Genomic DNA, 18,932 nt, shown 5'->3' on the forward strand with positions numbered 1-18,932 from the left:
CACATCTTAGACAGACTTTCTGACTCCGCAAAGTTATTCTCACCTGCTACATAATGCACATTCCTTTAGTAGACATAATTGACATGCTAATCCACTACACCTGAAAGGTCAGACATCTGACCTTTCAGACTGCCAACACATATCTATCACCAATAGAACTTTCACACAATACAGTGTCATTAGCATACACAATGAAAGGTTCTTGAGAGGCAGACTTAATTAGACAATAGAATGCAAACACAGCAAGCTTTTATTACTACAGCCAGGTAGACTTAATTATCACCTCAACAGTCTATGTGTCCCCACATGAATGAGTCACTCTGCTATTGACCTGTTGGGGTCAGAATTAACCACCTGTAATATTTCAAGATATCCTGCAATACATGAATTATCATTACTGTCCCATCTCATGTAATCCGAGATATCATTCCTCAGTCATCCTATGCCCCTATTGGACATAGGATGACCCTGGACATAAGAGTCATTGGTGAAGCTGGCACAGGAGTACCCCGCATCCTTCAAAAGTCTCTGAGTATCACGGGCCATTCCGTTACAGTGGTAAACAGTAACACACATGTGCAAAAGATAATAAAAAGCACTGGAATGCAAGGGTCGCACACACACACACACACACACTTACATCCCACTTTTAAGTTTGTCTCGTATATGATATTCTTCCGGACACAATCCAAGTAACAGATAATGTGGTGGTGCCCTGTGACACCCAGGAGTTGCATAGTGGAAGACGTTCCATTCTGCCAGTCCGGCTTTCTGTAATTGTCATTTACTTCAAACACAAACTGTCCTCTCCCTCTGCAGGGGTCCTTGGAAAACATGCAGATCACCAGGACATCGGATCCTTTTGGCACCACGGAGGCCGGTTTAAATATGATATCTCCTTTCCTGATATAGAAACCTACAGGAATTAAAAATATATTTTTCATATATACAGAAATATTTGAAACTTTGTTACAACAGAGCACAACTTTTCAGTTGGACAAACTGATATGGTGGTTATGCACACTGCAATAAATCCCAATCGATAACCGATTTATTTTCTGATTGATCGCTCGAAATAAGCAATCTATAGTCAACAACTCATTCGACTGATATGCCACACACACAGGGAAGTGAACAATTTCTAGTGTTTGATGGCATCCCTGTTTTACCATGTAATCTCATAATGTGATCGACCGAAATACAATCGTATTCATAACAAAGGGGGTCAATTCACCAATGCTGGGCGCTGCGGTGGCTCAACGCGATTGGCACTGCGCTGACAAGCCATTCACCTCTGCAGCTAGGGGTTCGGATCCCGGTCTCGGCTACATGTGAATTGAGTTTGGTGGTCTCAGCCCGGCTCCCGGTGGGTGTGCTATGCAAGGTAAGCCTGCGCTTAGTACGCCCACCCCCCTCCCACAAAAACCACCACACTTACACACGCACTCGAAATTGGGTTAACATGCACGCACTTTGACCACGCGGTCTCTAAAAAAAAGAGGTGAAGGACTAAAGGGGCTGGTTGAGCGGGCTAGATCCTCTCACTCCCTTATAGGGAGTCCCTCTGCCCCGTTGGGCTTCAAAGCGGAGCAGGTAGGGCGGGCTGTGTGGGAGGACCCCCTCACACACCCGCCATTGCCACCCCGGGGCATGGAGAAAGGTGGCAGATTGCCTCTGGGGGAGGCCTGCCTACTCCCAACTCCTGCAGTCCGGCTCCTCTCTCGAGTACACGCACAAAATACACGGAAAAAAAAAAAGAAAACAAAAAAATTCACCAATGCTGCGTACACACGACCGTTTTTTTCAGTCGGAATAAACTCTGACGGGTTGTTCCGATGGAATTCCGCTCAAGGGGGCAGATCCACAAAGATCTGCATCGGCGCAGCGTATCTAAGATACGCTACGCCGCCGTAACTTACTTGGCATAAGTTTGAATCCTCAGCGAATTTGCGCCGTAAGTTATCTCAAATTGCGGCGGGTAGGGGGCGTGTTTCATTTAAATGAAGCGCGTCCCCTCGCCGAACGAACTGCGCATGCGCCGTCCCTAAAATTTCCTGCTGTGCATTGCGCTAAATGACGTCGCAAGGATGTCATTGGTTTTGACGTGAACGTAAATGGCGTCCAGCCCCATTCACGGACAACTTACGCAAACGACATAAAATTTTCAAAATTAGACGCGGGAACGACGGCCATACTTAACATTGAGTACGCCACCATATAGCAGCTTTAACTATATGCACATGTCTAATTATATAGCGCCGTCAATTTACGCAGCGCTTTACATATACAATGTACATTCACATCAGTCTCTACCCTCAAGATCAGCTGAATAAAAAAAAAATCTAATTGGGCATGGCCAACATTAGCCTAGGTTCGGACACATGCCACAGATGAGGACTCCTGATTTTATCATGTCTTTTAACACTCAACGATCTTGTAAGTGCTTTTAACCCTTTGTGCACTTTATTAAATTGTGTATACTGCACTTAGAGGCGCCTTTCTTTTCCCTTTTTATATCTTCAGAGTTGCTTCTCCTCTAACCAAAGTGCTGCCAAAAGTGCCATCTCATTACTATCATCCCTCTGACCAGCTATCCACCTCCACCAGAGCGCCCTTATCGCCGAACTGTTTGTACTAATCATGTGACCATTGTGACAGCCAATCATAATTAGGCAGACCTTCCTGCCCCTGGGCGTAGTAGCCCAGTTAAAGGGACACCGGGGTGGGCAGGAAGGGGTTAAATAATTTCAGGGTAATATGGAGGATTTCCAGCGGTGATGATGACCCCGTCTCACCTTCGGAAGCTGTCACTGTGAATAAATGAAATATGCAAATGACACTCCATGTGGAAGGCGGAGCTCCCATATCTGAATGTAACATCTTGCGGTGCGTAAGGCATCTTTACTCCTGCAAGGAAGAAAAAAATGTAACTCCAGTTAATACAAGTTTCACTGAAAATTCACGTATTCTGCACTAGAATAATCTAACACAGGTTACTACTTTGAAAGATACTCATAAATAAAGTGGACCTGTCTTTCCTCCCTACAGTATAATGCCATTTTGCACCCCTGTGTGAACCCGGCTCTGAAAAGAACAGTGTAAAAATAAAAAAATAAAGGTAAAATAAAGAATAATAATAAAAAAAACAATTTAAACCCACCCCCGTCCCGCCGAGCTTGCAAACGCCTATATGAAAACAGTGTTCAAGCCACACATGCGCTTCATTAACCACTTCCATACCGGGCTGTTATACACACATCCATACTCCATACCGGGCCTATTCTGGCACTTCTCTCCTACATGTACAAATCATAATTTTTTTGCTAGAAAATTACGCAGAACCCCCAAACATTATATATGTTTTTTTAGCAGACACCCTAGGGAATAAAACGACGGTCATTGAAACCTTTTATCTTGCACGGTATTTGCGCAATAATTTTTCAAACGCCTTTTTTTTTAAAAAAAATTGTTTCATGAATTTAAAAAATAACAAAACAGTAAAGTTAGCCCAATTTTTTTGTAAAATATGAAAGATGATGTTACACCGAGTAAATAGATACCTAACATGTCACGCTTTAAAATTGCGCACACCCATGGAATGGCGCCAAACTTCGGTACTTAAAAATCTCCATAGGCAACGCTTTGAAATTTTTTACAGGTTACCAGTTTAGATTTACAGAGGAGATCTAGTGCTAGAATTTTTGCTGGCATTCTAACGCACGCGGCGATACCTCACATATGTGGTTTTACCGGTGTTTACATATGTCGGCGGGACTTGCGTGTGCGTTCGCTTCTGTGTGAGAGCTGATGGGGACAGGGGCGTTAAAAAAAATGTTTTTTATTTCTTTTTTTTTTTACATATTTATTTCTTTTTTTACACTTTTTTTTTAATTTTTATTTTTTTTATTATCACTTTTATTCCTATTACAAGGAATGTAAACATCCCTTGTAATAGGAATGTGTGTGACAGGTCCTCTTTATGGTCAATAAGACCGCACATCTCTCCTCCAGGCTGGAAAGCATGAAATCGGTGAAAAAAAATCTCATGTTTACTGTTGCTTAGCAGCCGCAATTGCGGCTTTGTTTACTTACGGGGAACCGGCCGTGACGTCATCACATCGCGCCCGGGTCCTCCGACGGTCATAGAGATGACTGGTGACCATCTGGTCACCAGTCATCTCTATGCTTCCTGCCAGCGCCGGACGATTCGTTCTCCGGGCCCCCGATGGCACGGGAGAGCCCGGAGAAGCACCGGATTGCGGCGGGAGGGGGGAATGTCCCCTCCCGCCGCCTGTAAGAATGATCTAGCGGCGGAATCGCCGCTATGATCATTCTTACGTTGTGCAGAATCGCCGGCAGAACAAAAGGATATCTGAATGATCGTTAGAGGTCCTTTGTAGACGTCATTTTACAATGGGCTGGTATGGAAGTGGTTAAAAAGGTGGGGTATACATAGGCAGGGGAAAGGGGGTGGGGTATACATAGGCAGGGGAAAGGGGGTGGAGTCAGGGGTGGGGCCAGGGGGGGGGGTGACAAAATTAGGTTTCGCCTAGGGTGTGAAAAATCCTTGCACCAGCCCTGGCCATCATTATAAAATGTTATAACCTGTTTGCCCTTAGGCAGCAATTGAGGAAACATGAACGTTCTGTCTTATCAGTCCTGCTTATCTGTCCGTCTGATACAACTGTTGTAAACCTGGAAGGAAATTCCAAAAAAATAAAGAATCGAAGAGGAAACTGCAACACGGAACTGCAGACAGAATTCTTTATTTAGGTTTACAGAATTTCACAAATGAATTTATTGTTTTCTGACTTCCTCCAGCTTCCCAGAAACACAATTCTAATCTCTTGAGTGACATTTCTAACCTTTGCACTCCGAGTTGGGCAATGTGTAGTTCCAGAACTATTGAGGAACTAATATTTCTGATAATAGAACAAACGAGGTTGTGTGTTTCTGCTTAACCCCTTCCATACCGGGCACTTATACACCTTCCCGCCCAGACCAATTTTTAGCTTTCAGCGCTGTTGCACTTTGAATGACAATTGCGCGGTCATGCTACACCGTACCCAAACTAAATTTTTATCATTTTGTACCCACAAATAGATTTTTTTTTTCTGTTATAAAACATTGTAAATAAGTACGTTTTCTCCTTCACTGATGGGCACTGATGGTACTGCACTGACGGGCACTGATAAGGCGGCACTGATGGGCACCGATGAGGTGGCACTGATGTGGTGGCATTGATGGGCACTAATATGCGGCACTGATGGGCGGCACGGATGAGCACTGATAGGCGGCTTGGATAGGCGGCATGGATGGGCACGGATAGGTGGCACAGATGGGCACAGATAGGCGGCACAGCTGGGCACGGATAGGCGGCATGGATGGGCACTGATAGGCGGCATGGATGGGCACTGATAGGCAGCATGGATGGGCACTGATAGGCGGCACGGATGGGCATAGATGGGCACTATTGTATGTGTTGTACTAATGGATGCCAATCAGTGATGCCCATTGTGGGCACTGATTGGCATCCATTGCGGCACTGATTGGCATCCATTTTTTGTGTCCTCCTCATCCCTGGTGGTCTAGGGTGGCATCATTTTTTTTTTATTATCCCTGGTGGTCTAGTGGCCATCCCTGGTGGTCCAGTGGGCATCCTCGGGGGGGGGGGCTGTGCTGATAATCGATCAGCACAAACCCCCCCCCCCTGTCACAGGAGCAGCTGATCGGCTCTCCTCTACTCGCGTCTGACAGACGCGAGTGAGGAAAAGTCGATTACCGGCTTTTCCTATTTACATCGTGATCAGCCGTGGTTGGACACGGCTGATCACGTGGTAAAGAGTCTCCGTGAGAGACTCTTTACCTTGATCGGTGTTGCGGGGTGTCAGACTGACACCCTGCAACAACGATCGCCGCGATGCGCGCCCCCGGGGGCGCGCAGCGGCTTAAAATCCTGGATTCCTTAGAATCCTGGATTCTACAACCACTTTGCCGACGTCAATTTGTCATTGTCGGGCGGCAAGTGGTTAAAAAGGCAACATCCCTAATATGGAGAGATAAAGAAATCTCCTCACAACAAAAAAATTGGGACTTTTTAGGCTTAAAGTGGATGTAAACTTATTTATTTTTTTCTTTGCTGTCACAATGTAGAGTATAATATTTCCTGTCAGTGCCCAGTCTTGCCACAAAGAGTTAATCCAGCTCTGAGCAATCCTCTTTTCTTTTTTCAGTGAGATAAACGGACAAACAGGAGAAAACGTTTGTCTGTTCTTCCCCCTTGCTGTGAGTGAAAGGTTATTTACATATCTCATGCACTAGCCTGGAGACAGGCATTATTTTTTAATTCCCACCCCCACTGCTTTTCTGAAGTCATGTGGTTACTTTTCTAGATTTTGACTGGATGTTGGTGATCATAGCAGAATTTAGCGTAATGCCCGCGTACACACGATCATTTTTCGGCATGTAAAAAACAACGGCCCGGATTCAGATACACTGGTGTATCTTTTGGCGGGCGTAACGTATATCAGATACGTTACGCCGCCTGAAAATAGGGCGCAAGTTCCGTATTCAGAAAGAATTTGCGCCCTAAGTTACGGCGGCGTAACGTCTGTGGTCCGGCGTAAGCCCGCCTAATTCAAATGGGGATGATGTGGGCGTGTTTTATTAAAATGAATGGTGACCCCGCGTATTTTACGTTTTTTATGAACGGCGCATGCGCCGTCCGTGAAAGAATCCCAGTGTGCATGCTCGAATTTACGCCGCAAATCGTCATAGCTTTAGACGTGAACGTAACTTACGTACAGCCCTATTCGCGAACGACTTACGCAAACGACGTACAATTTTCAAAACTCGACGCGTGAACGACGTCCATACTTAACATAGGATACCCCTCATATAGCAGTGGTAACTTTACGCCGGAAAAAGCCGAACATAAACGACGTAAAAAAAATGCGCCGGGCGGACGTTTCTGAATTGGCGTATCTACCTAATTAGCATATTCCTTGCGTAAATATACGGAAGCGCCACCTAGCGGCCAGCGTGAATATGCAGCCTAAGATACGACGGTGTAAGACACTTACGCCGGTCGGATCTTAGGGAAATCTATGCGTAACTGATTCTATGACAACACAACTCAGAGTTACGACGGCGTATCCGGAGATACGCCGTCGTATCTCCTTTCTGAATCCGGGCCAACGTTTTAAAAATTTTTTACTTAAAATGATCGTGTGTGGGCTTCACATCATTTTTCGGGTTCTGAAAAACGATTGGCACACCAATCATCCATTAGATAGTGAATGAAATACATGTTCTGCAATGTGTTAAAAAAAAAAAAAAAGAATAAGAAAAAAAACATAATAGCAATTGTACTTGCAAGAAAGTTACAGTGCAAAACATTGCTAATGTAAAAAAAGTTTGGTAATCTTTGCAGATATCTTTTTTTTACATCTTTTTTTTAAACCACAGTAACCTGCAAACCACTTATTACGCCTCATCCAGGTTTCTTGAAGTTCCTTTCCACTCCAGGAAAGCCGACCATAAACCTTCATAGGAGAGGTGAATGGTTTTTCACCAGGGATGGACTGGCCATCTGGACAACAGGGAGTTTCCCGGTGGGCCGATGGCTCAGTGGGCCGGCTTCAGTGACAGCGGCCGCCGCCCCCTCCGCTCCTCTGTCTCCCCTTCCCCGCAGCGTTCACCTCCTCTCCCTCCCTGCAGCGTTCACCTCCTCTCCCTCCCCGCAGCGTTCACCTCCTCCATCTCTCCGCAGAGTTCACCTCCTCTCCCCCCGCAGCATTCACCTCCTCTCCCTCCCTGCAGCGTTCACCTCCTCTCCCTCCCCGCATCGTTCATCTTCTCTCCCTCCCCGCATCGTTCACCTCCTCTCCCTCCCGCAGCGTTCACCTCCTCTCCCTCCCCGCAGCAGCGTTCACCTCCTCCATCTCTCCGCAGAGTTCACCTCCTCTCCCCCCCGCAGCATTCACCTCCTCTCCCTCCCTGCAGCGTTCACCTTCTCTCCCTCCCGCAGCGTTCACCTCCTCTCCCTCCCCGCATCGTTCACCTCCTCTCCCTCCCGCAGCGTTCACCTCCTCTCCCTCCCCGCAGCGTTCACCTCCTCCATCCCTCCGCAGAGTTCACCCCCCCCCCGCAGCATTCACCTCCTCTCCCTCCCTGCAGCGTTCACCTTCTCTCCCTCCCGCAGCGTTCACCTCCTCTCCCTCCCTGCAGCGTTCACCTTCTCTCCCTCCCGCAGCGTTCACCTCCTCTCCCTCCCCGCATCGTTCACCTCTTCTCCCTCCCGCAGCGTTCACCTCCTCTCCCTCCCCGCAGCGTTCACCTCCTTTCCCTGCCTGTCCGCCCACATTGGGAAAAACCTGTCAGTGGGCCGGTCTGGATGAAATCCAGGGCCAAATTTTTGTCCCAGTCCAGCCCTGTTTTGCACTGTGCACTCCATGGCATGGATTTAAAAAGTAAATATATGTACAGTCTCTATTAAAACACAGATGTACTCAGAAAGTAAATGGGAGATACCAGATAGTATCAGGACAGCGTGGCCGGGTACAGGAAACGTGGCTGTCTGTTGAACGTGAATACTTACATAAAAATTCTTAAATGCAAAAATAGAAAAAAAAAAAATCATAAAACATCACACACAAAAAGGGGGCAGTAACCCGCCGAAGGCTTGTCCTAAAAATGTAATTGTCAGTGTAATATACCGTATTTATCGGCGTATACCGCGCACTATTTTGCCCTGAAAATCAGGGCAAAATCGCGGGTGCGCGGTATACGCCGATACCCGCTTTCCCGCCACGAGTTTGAATACTGCGCCGGCATATACCGAGCGCAGTACACTCGTGTATCTTCGGGCAGTCTCGGCGCCTCTCGCGATGACGTCCTGAGCGTACAGGACGTCAGCGCGAGAGTTGCCGAGCCTGCCCGACGATACACGAGTGTACTGCGCTCGGTATATGTCGGCGCAGTATTCAAACTCGGCGCGGGAAACGAGCGGGGAGGACGCGAGGACGCCGCAGAAGGACGCCGGACCCGACGAAGAGGACCCCCGGAAGCCGCAGAAGGACCCGTACCCGACGAAGAGGACACCCGAAGCCGCAGACGGACCCGACGAAGAGGACCCCCGGAAGCCGCAGAAGCACCCGTACCCGACGAAGAGGACACCCGAAGCCGCAGACGGACGCCGGACCCGACGAGGCCGCCGATGGACGCCGCGCAAGACACCAAAACTGTAAGTACAAAAAAGACTTTTTTTCCACAGGATTCGGGGCAATTTAGGGGTGCGCGGTATACGCGGGAGCGCGTTATACCGCGATAAATACGGTAGATAAAGTTATACAGGACTCAATTTGTTGTCATTGCAATTATAATAGCTGGATTCAGAAAGCTTTACGCCGGCGTATCAGTAGATACGCCGACGTAACTCTGAATCGACGCCGTCCTAAATTTAAGCGTATTCTGGAAACCAGATACGCTTAAATTAGGCCAAGATATGAGCGGCGTAAGTCTCCTACGCCGTCGTATCTTAGGGTGCAATTTTTCCGCTGGCCGCTAGGTGGTGCTTCCGTTGAGTTCGGCGTAGAATATGTAAAGGACTAGATACGCCAATTCACGAACATACGTGCGCCCGGCGCATTTTTGTTTACGTCGTTTACATATGGCTTTTTCCGGCGTAAAGTTAGTCGAACAAATAGCTGGCCTAGTCAATGTTAAGTATGGCCGTCGTTCCCGCGTCAAAATTTTTACATTTTATGTCGTTTGCGTAAGTCGTCCGTGAATGGGGCTGGACGTAATTTACGTTCACGTCAAAACCAACTTTGGAGCAATGCACACTGGGATATGCACACGGACGGCGCATGCGCCGATCGTAAAAAAAAAGTCAATCCCGTTGGGTCACCACCCATTTACATAAAACACGCCCCCTCATCCTCATTTGAATTAGGCGCGCTTACGCTGGCCCCATTTACGCTACGCTAATGGCAAGCTGTTAATAGAAAGTTCATTTTTAGGGTGGAACTCCGCTTTAAATGAACTGTTGTGCATTTCTGCAACAAGCAAAAAGCACCAAAAAACGCATAGGTGTGAACCGAGACAAAAAACGTATTTATTTTGGGAAGCCTATCCCTCCTCCACCTAAAAAATGAACTTCGGCCACCTCCTTTAGATCATCCCCCGCAGCTGTTACCTTTTGTACCAGCCCCCCCCCCCACCTCCCTTTAGATTGTAAGCTCCATGGGCAGGGCGCTTCTATTCCTTCTGCTTTGAACTGTATTGCAACTGTACTATATCCCTTTATATTGTTAAGCGCTGCGCAAACTGTCAGTGCTATATAAATACTGTATAATAATAAAAATGAAAATAACCCCAGGAGCGTTATGCCATAACATACTAGTCTGCCACCATATATTACCACATTATGGCAAACTTTTCTGCCAAGCGATTTTCTCCAGCCCTGCGATATCAGCGATCTCAGCTGTCACGGGTGCCTAAATGTTCTCCCGGTCTTCCTTCCTGTTATGTCTGCGTGCCCATTGGCTGCTAGGATTGATGACACTCATATCCCAGGAGCCAATGTGCACCCACTGCTTGTAGCGTCGAGTCTCGCTTTGTACTATATGCGCATGCTCGAGATCGGGAGGTGCATGCTCCATAGCTCCCAACTGTCCCAGATTTCGAGGGACCGTCCCTGATTTGGAACAATGTCCCTCTGTCCCTCATTCCTCCTCATTTGTCCCTCATTTTGGTCTGATCCATATAGCTTTATATAAAATGCACTTTTTCTTGTCAAATGTTTTTATTGAGATTTCAATAGGGGAACATAAGTTGGGGGAGGAGAAAATAAAAAAGGAAATGTACTGAAATACATAAGTGTATATATATATATGGGTTACATTTTCAGTACCTAGTACAACACATTTAATCAATACATATGCAGTTAACTGTTCCCTATAATTAATAAATACACACAGAAAATTAAGTGAGTATATAAACTACAGTAAGTAGGAAAAAATAGAAGATGACGATGTATCGATCCAACTACCGTATTTATCGGCGTATAACACGCACCCTAACTTTAAAGCGGGAGTTCACCCGAATTTTTTTTTTTTAACATTCATAGATTGAGGCTCATTTTTTGAAGGGGAATCGGGTATTTTTTTTTTAAATCGAAGCAGTACTTACCGTTTTAGAGAGCGATCTTCTCCGCCGCTTCCGGGTATGGTCTTCGGGACTGGGCGTTCCTATTTGATTGACAGTCTTCCGACGGTCGCATACATCGCGTCACGAGTAGCCGAAAGAAGCCGAACGTCGGTGCAGCTCTATACGGTGCCTGCGCACCGACGTTCGGCTACTTTCGGAAAATCGTGACGCGATGGATGCGACCGTCGGAAGCCTGTCGGAAGCCTGTCAATCAAATAGGAACGCCCAGTCCCGCAGCCCATACCCGGAAGCGGCGTGAAGATCGCTCTCTAAAACGGTAAGTACTGCTTCGATTTTAAAAAAAAACACCCGATTCCCCTTCACAAAATGAGCCTCAATCTAATGTTAAAAATTAAGGGCCAAATCCACAAAGACCCGGCGTAACGGCGAATTTCTAATTTAAGTTACACTGCCTTAAAATTTCTACCTAAGTGCCCGATCCACAAAGCACTTACCTAGAAATTTCTGGCCGTGTAACTTAAATTCCGCTGTCACAAGGCGTTCCTCATTTCATGGGGGCGATTCCCATTTAAATGAGGCGCGCTCCCGCGCCGGCCGTACTGCGCATGCTCGTGACGTCATTTTCCTGACGTGCATAGCGCGAAATTACGTTATGTCGGGCTTTGTGGATTGCGACGGGTCAATAAAGTTGCGTCGGGGAAAAAAAAAGATACGGCGCGAAAAAAATAATTCAAATTCGAAAAAAAAACGCGTCGCTAGACAGAAGGGTCTGCTTTTACATGGTGTACTAACTTTACACCTTGTAAAAGCAGCCCTAATTTTGCGTATGCAACTTAATACTTACGGAGAAAAAACGAAGCTGAAAAGCTTTGTGGATCTCCGTAAGTGCTAATTTGCATACCCGAGGCGGCATTTCAACACGAAATGCCCCCAGCGGCGGATGTGGTACTGCATCCTAAGATCTGACAGTGTAATTCAATTACACATGCCGGATCTTCTGCCTAACTATGGAAAACTGATTCTGTGGATCAGTTCCATAGTTAGGACCAGGGATACGACAGCGTAACAGCAATTACTCCGTCGTATCTCTTTTGAGGATTTGGCCCTAACTTTTTGGGTGAACCTCCACTTTAAGAGGGAAGTTTCAGGAAGAAAACTTTCCATAGCCCCCTGCGTATAGCAGAGTTTACCCTCTATTTTCAGGGTAAAAAAGTGAGTGTTATACGCCAATAAATACAGTATTTGTCAAGGAATTATTTCAAATGTAATAGGACATGAAACCATAATAGAGTTATGAGTGAGTAACCCTAGAAAAAAATATGTTAAATCGCCTCGCGATTATCCTATCGATAAACAAAAAAAAGAGAAAAAATAAAAAATAATAAGATAAATAAAAAAAAATGTAGATAATAAAAAATAATAAAGGGTACAGGAGAGAATATGAGAGAAATAATAAGCACCCGGGATGGTGGTAAAAATGCACTTTTTATCTATCAAAAAGTGTTTCCCAGCGCTAAACCTTTCATCTGATTTCTAAATTGCCGCATTTGTAAATTCCAAAAGCCAATATAAAGGAATAGTAGTGGTAAAAAAAGCATATATAAGCAATATTGTTTTTTTTTTTTCAAAATGTTCTTAATTTTTTTTAAACCGCAGAGGTGATCAAATACCACCAAAATAAATCTCTATTTGTGGGGAAAAAAGGACGTCCTTTTATTGCACGACCGTGCAATTGTCAGTTAAAACGACGCAGTGTCGTATCGCAAAAAAATGGCCTGGTCATTAAGGGGGCAAATCTTCCGGTCCTTAAGTGGTTAAAGAACAATGTAAACTCTATTGGTAATGAAATATATCTATACAGATATAAAACACTATGGGGTAGTTCTATTGTACATGCATCAGGGGCGGACTGACCATTGGGACTCTCTGGCACTGCCCGAGGGCCCCATGCCACTAAGGGGCCCCATCAGGGTTGCCAGGCTCAATAAAACCAGGGACAGTATGTAAAAATCTTTTTTTTTTTTTTTTTACATCTGTCCCTGATATGTCCGAAACCGACATGCTTTTGATGTGAAATGCCTGAGATTTTAGCTGCACTGCCTCCTGGCGTGGTGGCCATCTATAAGCCCGGGGGCCCCATAATCTTCTATTGCCCGGGGGCCCCCATAATCTTCTATTGCCCGGGGGCCCCATGAGTTGTCAGTCCGCCCCTGACATGCATACAGATAAAAAAAAAAACATTATTGGTAGAAATAAGTCCAGAATGAGAGTAGATTGATAATAACAGACAGATAGAGAGGGATGTGGGTCCTAAGGGGGGCCATCAGCAGTAGCAGAATAATAAGTGACAGTTGAGGGACCTACCTTCATCTCTGATTGCTGTGGAGCTTTGCAGAGCTGTGATGGTGATTTCCCCTTTTATCTGCTCTTTACTACAAACCTCCCGCCTACCTTCCTCTTCAGTATCTGGGACATGAATGCAACCTCTCAGAATGCAACTTTTGTCTGTCTGTCTGTCCTCTCTGTGCACCAGATACACACATAGACATGACCTCGATCTCACCAGTGACAGAACATGGGGGGGGGGACTTTTCCACAATGAAACGTTTACGGCTCGCCAGCAAGAGGTTTCATGGGGCACCACAAAGCAAAAAATATATTGCCCTAGATTTAACTGGCAATACACCACACCCTAAACAATATACATTTCACAATCTAACCTAATCTTAGCAATACGATCTGAAGCCAGCCAGTAAAATGTCGTGTACGCCCCAACATGTTCACATCATTCAAAAAGCAGTTTTCACTTTAAATCGACAGTTTTTATATTGAGAGGAGTAATGCTGGCCATGCACATCCTCACTGGTCCCTGCTGTCTTCTGGGACCTGTGTGTTTCCCAGAAGACAGCGGGGGCAGGACGGCAAGGGGCGTGACCTCCGCGGGAGTCTATGCCCGGAAGTGGGTGCAAATGATTGTATTATACAGGTATCTGCACCCCCCTGAAAGGTGGCAAATGTGACACCAAGGGGTGGGGGGGGGGGGGGTGGGGTTCCGAAAAGCGGAGGTTCCATTTTTGCGTGGTCCTCCGCTTTAATAAATTTACCCAAAAAATTTATATTGCAGAATATACAGCCTCATGCTACATAATTAAAGTGGAGTTCCACCCATAAATATAACATTACGTCAGTAGTTTTAAAAAAATGTCATTTAAGAAAAAAATGTTTTTTTTTTAGATGCCTTCAAAGTGTTGTTGCTAGGCAGAATAGTTAGTCTTCCCTCTTCCTGCACCTAGGTGCTTAAAGCGGGAGTTCACCCATTTGTAAAAAAAAAAAAATTCTCCCCTTAGCTTCCTGCTCGTTCGGTCTAGGGGAATCGGCTATTTGTATTAAAATATGAGCAGTACTTACCCGTTTTCGAGATGCATCTTCTCCGTCGCTTCCGGGTATGGGTCTTCGGGACTGGGCGTTCCTTCTTGATTGACAGCCTTCCGAGAGGCTTCCGACGGTCGCATCCATCGCGTCACTCGTAGCCGAAAGAAGCCGAACGTCGGTGTGGCTCTATACTGCGCCTGCGCACCGACGATGCGACCGTTGGAAGCCTCTCGGAAGACTGTCAATCAAGAAGGAACGCCCATTCCCGAAGCCCATACCCGGAAGCGACGGAGAGGATGCATCTCGTAAACGGGTAAGTACTGCACATATTTTAAAATAGGGGGAAAAGTGCCCTCTAAGGGTGAACCCCCGCTTTAAGCTTCACCGCACAGACTCCTGGGAATGACCAGTGGGTGTAACTTTCCAGGAGTCTTTGCACTCCCCAGTCTCGAAGAATCATGTTACTACTTGGACAGTACAGGTGCTGAAACCTGATCTGAAAACTATTACATTGCTTGGGCAGCACTGAGCATGTGCGAGATCTGAAAGGCTGAAATCCAGGAAGTCATACAGTCTGGCTTCATGATGCCCACACTTAAGATGGCCCCAGTCAATTTCTATTTTATAAAGTGTCTAAATGCTGTAACAACCTAACAAAACGGACCTTGGTTTACAGACTAACTTTACTAGAATACATTAAGCTTGTGTATTACAGGGGTATTTCTATATAAAAAGTGAAATTGTGTCCGGAACTCCGCTTTAAGCTCCACTTCATGCTGAATTAACAAAATTATTAATGTATCTTATCTATATTATCTATTATCTTATCTATCTATATGAAATTAAATTTGTTAAAAAAATAAAATAAGATCAGATTTAAATAAAACATTTAAATCATTGATTTTTATCCATCCTGTCTCATATCATAAGTGAAGAGGTTACTCAATTTATGAAAATTCACCAGAGGTACGACAGAATACAACTTTGGATGTAATGTGTTGAATTGCTGTGTAATGTATTCTTTCGTCTCTGAGCATGCGTAGTCTTGCTCTTACGATTTTTTTTTTCGGACAGGCAGTACAACAGGGGGCAGTTGATGTGATGGTGGGGACAGGCAATAGAGAGGAAGTAGTTGATGGTGTAGATAGGCAATAGAGAGGGAGCAGTTGATGGTGTAGATAGGCAATAGAGAGGGAGCAGTTGATGGTGTAGATAGGCAATAGAGAGGGAGCAGTTGATGGTGTAGATAGGCAATAGAGAGGGAGCAGTTGATGGTGTAGATAGGCAATAGAGAGGGAGAAGTTGATGGTGTAGATAGGCAATAGAGAGGGAGAAGTTGATGGTGTAGATAGGCAGGCTCATGGTGGGGACAGACAATACATAGGGAGCAGTTGATGGAGTGGACAGGCAGTACAGAAGGGGCATTCGATTGTGGAGATAGGCAATGGAGAGGGGAAAGTTGATTGTAGAGATAGGCAATGGAGGTGGGGCAGATGATTATAGACATAGGCAATGGAGAAGTGGCAGTTGATTGTGGAGATAGGCAATGGAGAGGGGGAAGTTGATTCTGGAGATAGGCAATGGAGAGGGGGAAGTTGATTCTGGAGATAGGCAATGGAGAGGGAGCGGTTGATTGTGGAGATAGGCAATGGAGAGGGGGCAGTTGATTGTGGAGATTGGCAATGGAGAGGGGGCTGTTGATTGTGGAGATAGGCAATGAAGAGGGGGAAGTTGATTGTGGAGATAGGCAATGGAGAGGGGAAAGTTGATTGTGGAGATAGGCAATGGAGAGGGGGAAGTTGATTCTGGAGATAGGCAATGGAGAGGGAGCGGTTGATTGTGGAGATAGGCAATGGAGAGGGGGCAGTTGATTGTGGAGATTGGCAATGGAGAGGGGGCTGTTGATTGTGGAGATAGGCAATGAAGAGGGGGAAGTTGATTGTGGAGATAGGCAATGGAGAGGGGAAAGTTGATTGTAGAGATAGGCAATGGAGAAGGGGCAGTTGATTGTGGAGATAGGCAATGGGGAGGGGGAATTTGATTGTAGAGATAGGCAATGGAGAGGGGGCAGTTGATTGTGGAGATAGGCAATGGAGAGGGGGCAGTTGATTGTGAAGATAGGCAATGGAGAGGGGGCGGTTGATTGTGAAGATAGGCAATGGAGAGGGGGCAGTTGATTGTAGAGATAGGCAATGGAGAGGGGGCAGTTGATTGTGGAGATAGGCAATGGAGAGGGGGCAGTTGATTGTGGAGATAGGCAATGGAGAGGGGGAAGTTGATTGTGGAGATAGGCAATGGAGAGGGGGCAGTTGATTGTGGAGATAGGCAATGGAGAGGGGGAAGTTGATTGTGGAGATAGGCAATGGAGAGGGGCAGTTGATTATAGACATAGGCAATGGAGAAGGGGCAGTTGATTGTGGAGATAGGCAATGGAGAGGGGGCAGTTGATTGTGGAGATAGGCAATGGAGAGGGGGCGGTTGATTGTGGAGATAGGTAATGGAGAGGTGGAAGTTGATTGTGGAGATAGGCAATGGAGAGGGGGCAGTTGATTGTGGGGATAGGCAATGGAGAGGGGGCAGTTGGTGGACCAGCACTGGATGGAAAGAGATACAATTTCTTTGGTAGACAGTAGCACCCTGGAAGAAGATTGCCTTTGACACTATCCATGGCCTTCCCACAATAAACGTTATGCATTCTTCTGCAACCCTCAGGAAAACCTGCTTAATGACACAACCCTGACCAGTTATTATTGTTCTTATGTCTTCTAGTGCAGGATACGTTCCTTTTATGTGTCATAGGCTGTCATTATTTTGGAGACTCTCCCTACTAACATTTCATCACTCTTTAATTTTTTGACCAATAACCCTGCAGGTAGCGGCACTGACTATTGAGCCTACTCAGAACTCTGTAATTGCCTCATGTTGATCTTCGTATTCTCAGATCATGGCACTACTTCTTACACCTCTGCTGCTGACACATTCTGCTACCTGGTGACCCCCTTTATATGACCTACTTTGCTAGCTTTGTTTTGCAATTTGTGATTTAGTTACTGCAAAGTCAGCGTGTATATATAGGCTATATACATGGTTGGAACCCCTGTCAGGTTTTTATTGCTGTGCACAAGGATTATTTTTTTAAGGGATTGTCCTGTTACCACCAACAATACAATAGCTAAAAGGTATTCTCTTTACTTGCTACAAATATGCTAAAAGGCGTATAAAGGACATTATATGTCAAACCCTATACCTGAAAAATGTTATGATTATTATTTGATGTGTAATTTTTTGTATAAATTTGTTTTCCAGCATTATTTTATTTGTATATGGAAACATTTAAGGTCTAAGGTCCTGAAGAAGCCAGGGATCCAGTGAAACGTATCCACCTTCCAGTAAGCCATCCAGTAAGATCCCTGGATGGCTGTTCAGATACTGACATACCGTATTCGCCGGCGTATAAGACGACTGGGCGTATAAGACGACCCCCTATTTTTCCAGGAAAAATATTGGTTTTGGGATATACTCGCCATATAAGACTACCCCCTTCCTACTAGTCTTTCTGGAAGCTGAGGGGTAGCCGGAACAACCACTGACTGGAACAACCGCTGACAGAAACAGGCTTTTTTCAAATCTCATTGTGCCATTACATGCCTCACTGTGCCATTACATGCCTCACTGTGCCATTACATTACATTACATGCCTCCACTGTGCCATCACTTGCCCCCACTGTGCCATCACTTGCTTCCATTGTGCCATCACTTGCCCCCACTGTGCCATCACTTGCCCCCACTGTGCCATCACTTTCCTCCACTGTGCCATCACTTGCCCCCACTGTGCCATCACTTGCCCCCACTGTGCCATCACTTGCCCCCACTGTGCCATCACTTGCCCCCACTGTGCCATCACTTGCCCCCACTGTGCCATCACTTGCCTCCACTGTGCCATCACTTGCCCCCACTGTGCCGGCCAAGACGATCTCCCTACCTTATTTTTTTGCAGATTCTGTCTTCCAGGCTGCGGACATCCATGATTCAAAAGCCGCGACTTCTCCTCAGACTGTTCCGTGATAGGCGGAACACAATGTCCTCTCGTCGGAGGATGAGAAGGCATCCGTGATAGGCGGAACACTGAACAGAGGCCCTGCTGGGAAAATATGTGTTCCGCCTATCACGGAACAGTCTCAGGAGGAGGCGCGGCTTTTAAATCATGGATGCCCGCAGCCTGACGGAGTCACGGAGACTGTCATCGGCGTATAAGACGACCCCCCGACTTTGGATGCATTTTTTTGTATCTAAAAGGTCGTCTTACACGCCGGAAAATACGGTACCTTTTTAAAAATACTGAAGTCTGCAAACGTCTTAATTTTATTTATTTTTTTATTATTGTTTAT

The 18,932-nt window shown here is 45.9% G+C and overlaps 1 protein-coding gene across 1 annotated transcript in view; it reads right to left on the reverse strand.

Moving 5' to 3' along the window:
- The window catches only part of LOC120946048 (interleukin-12 receptor subunit beta-2-like), a 99,443-nt gene extending 85,631 nt beyond the window's left edge, over positions 1-13,812 (reverse strand). Inside the window, exons 1-3 of the mRNA XM_040360746.1 lie at positions 13,537-13,812; positions 2,796-2,907; positions 641-916 (exon numbers count right to left, since the gene is read on the reverse strand). Coding sequence (XP_040216680.1) covers positions 641-916; positions 2,796-2,880 — 361 coding nt within the window. The 5' untranslated portion in view covers positions 2,881-2,907; positions 13,537-13,812. The remainder of the gene's footprint in view (positions 1-640; positions 917-2,795; positions 2,908-13,536) is intronic.
- Positions 13,813-18,932: the final 5,120 nt, after the last annotated feature.

The sequence above is a fragment of the Rana temporaria genome, chromosome 7, assembly GCF_905171775.1.
Source record: "Rana temporaria chromosome 7, aRanTem1.1, whole genome shotgun sequence".
In the NCBI taxonomy this organism is placed as follows: Eukaryota; Metazoa; Chordata; class Amphibia; order Anura; family Ranidae; genus Rana; species Rana temporaria.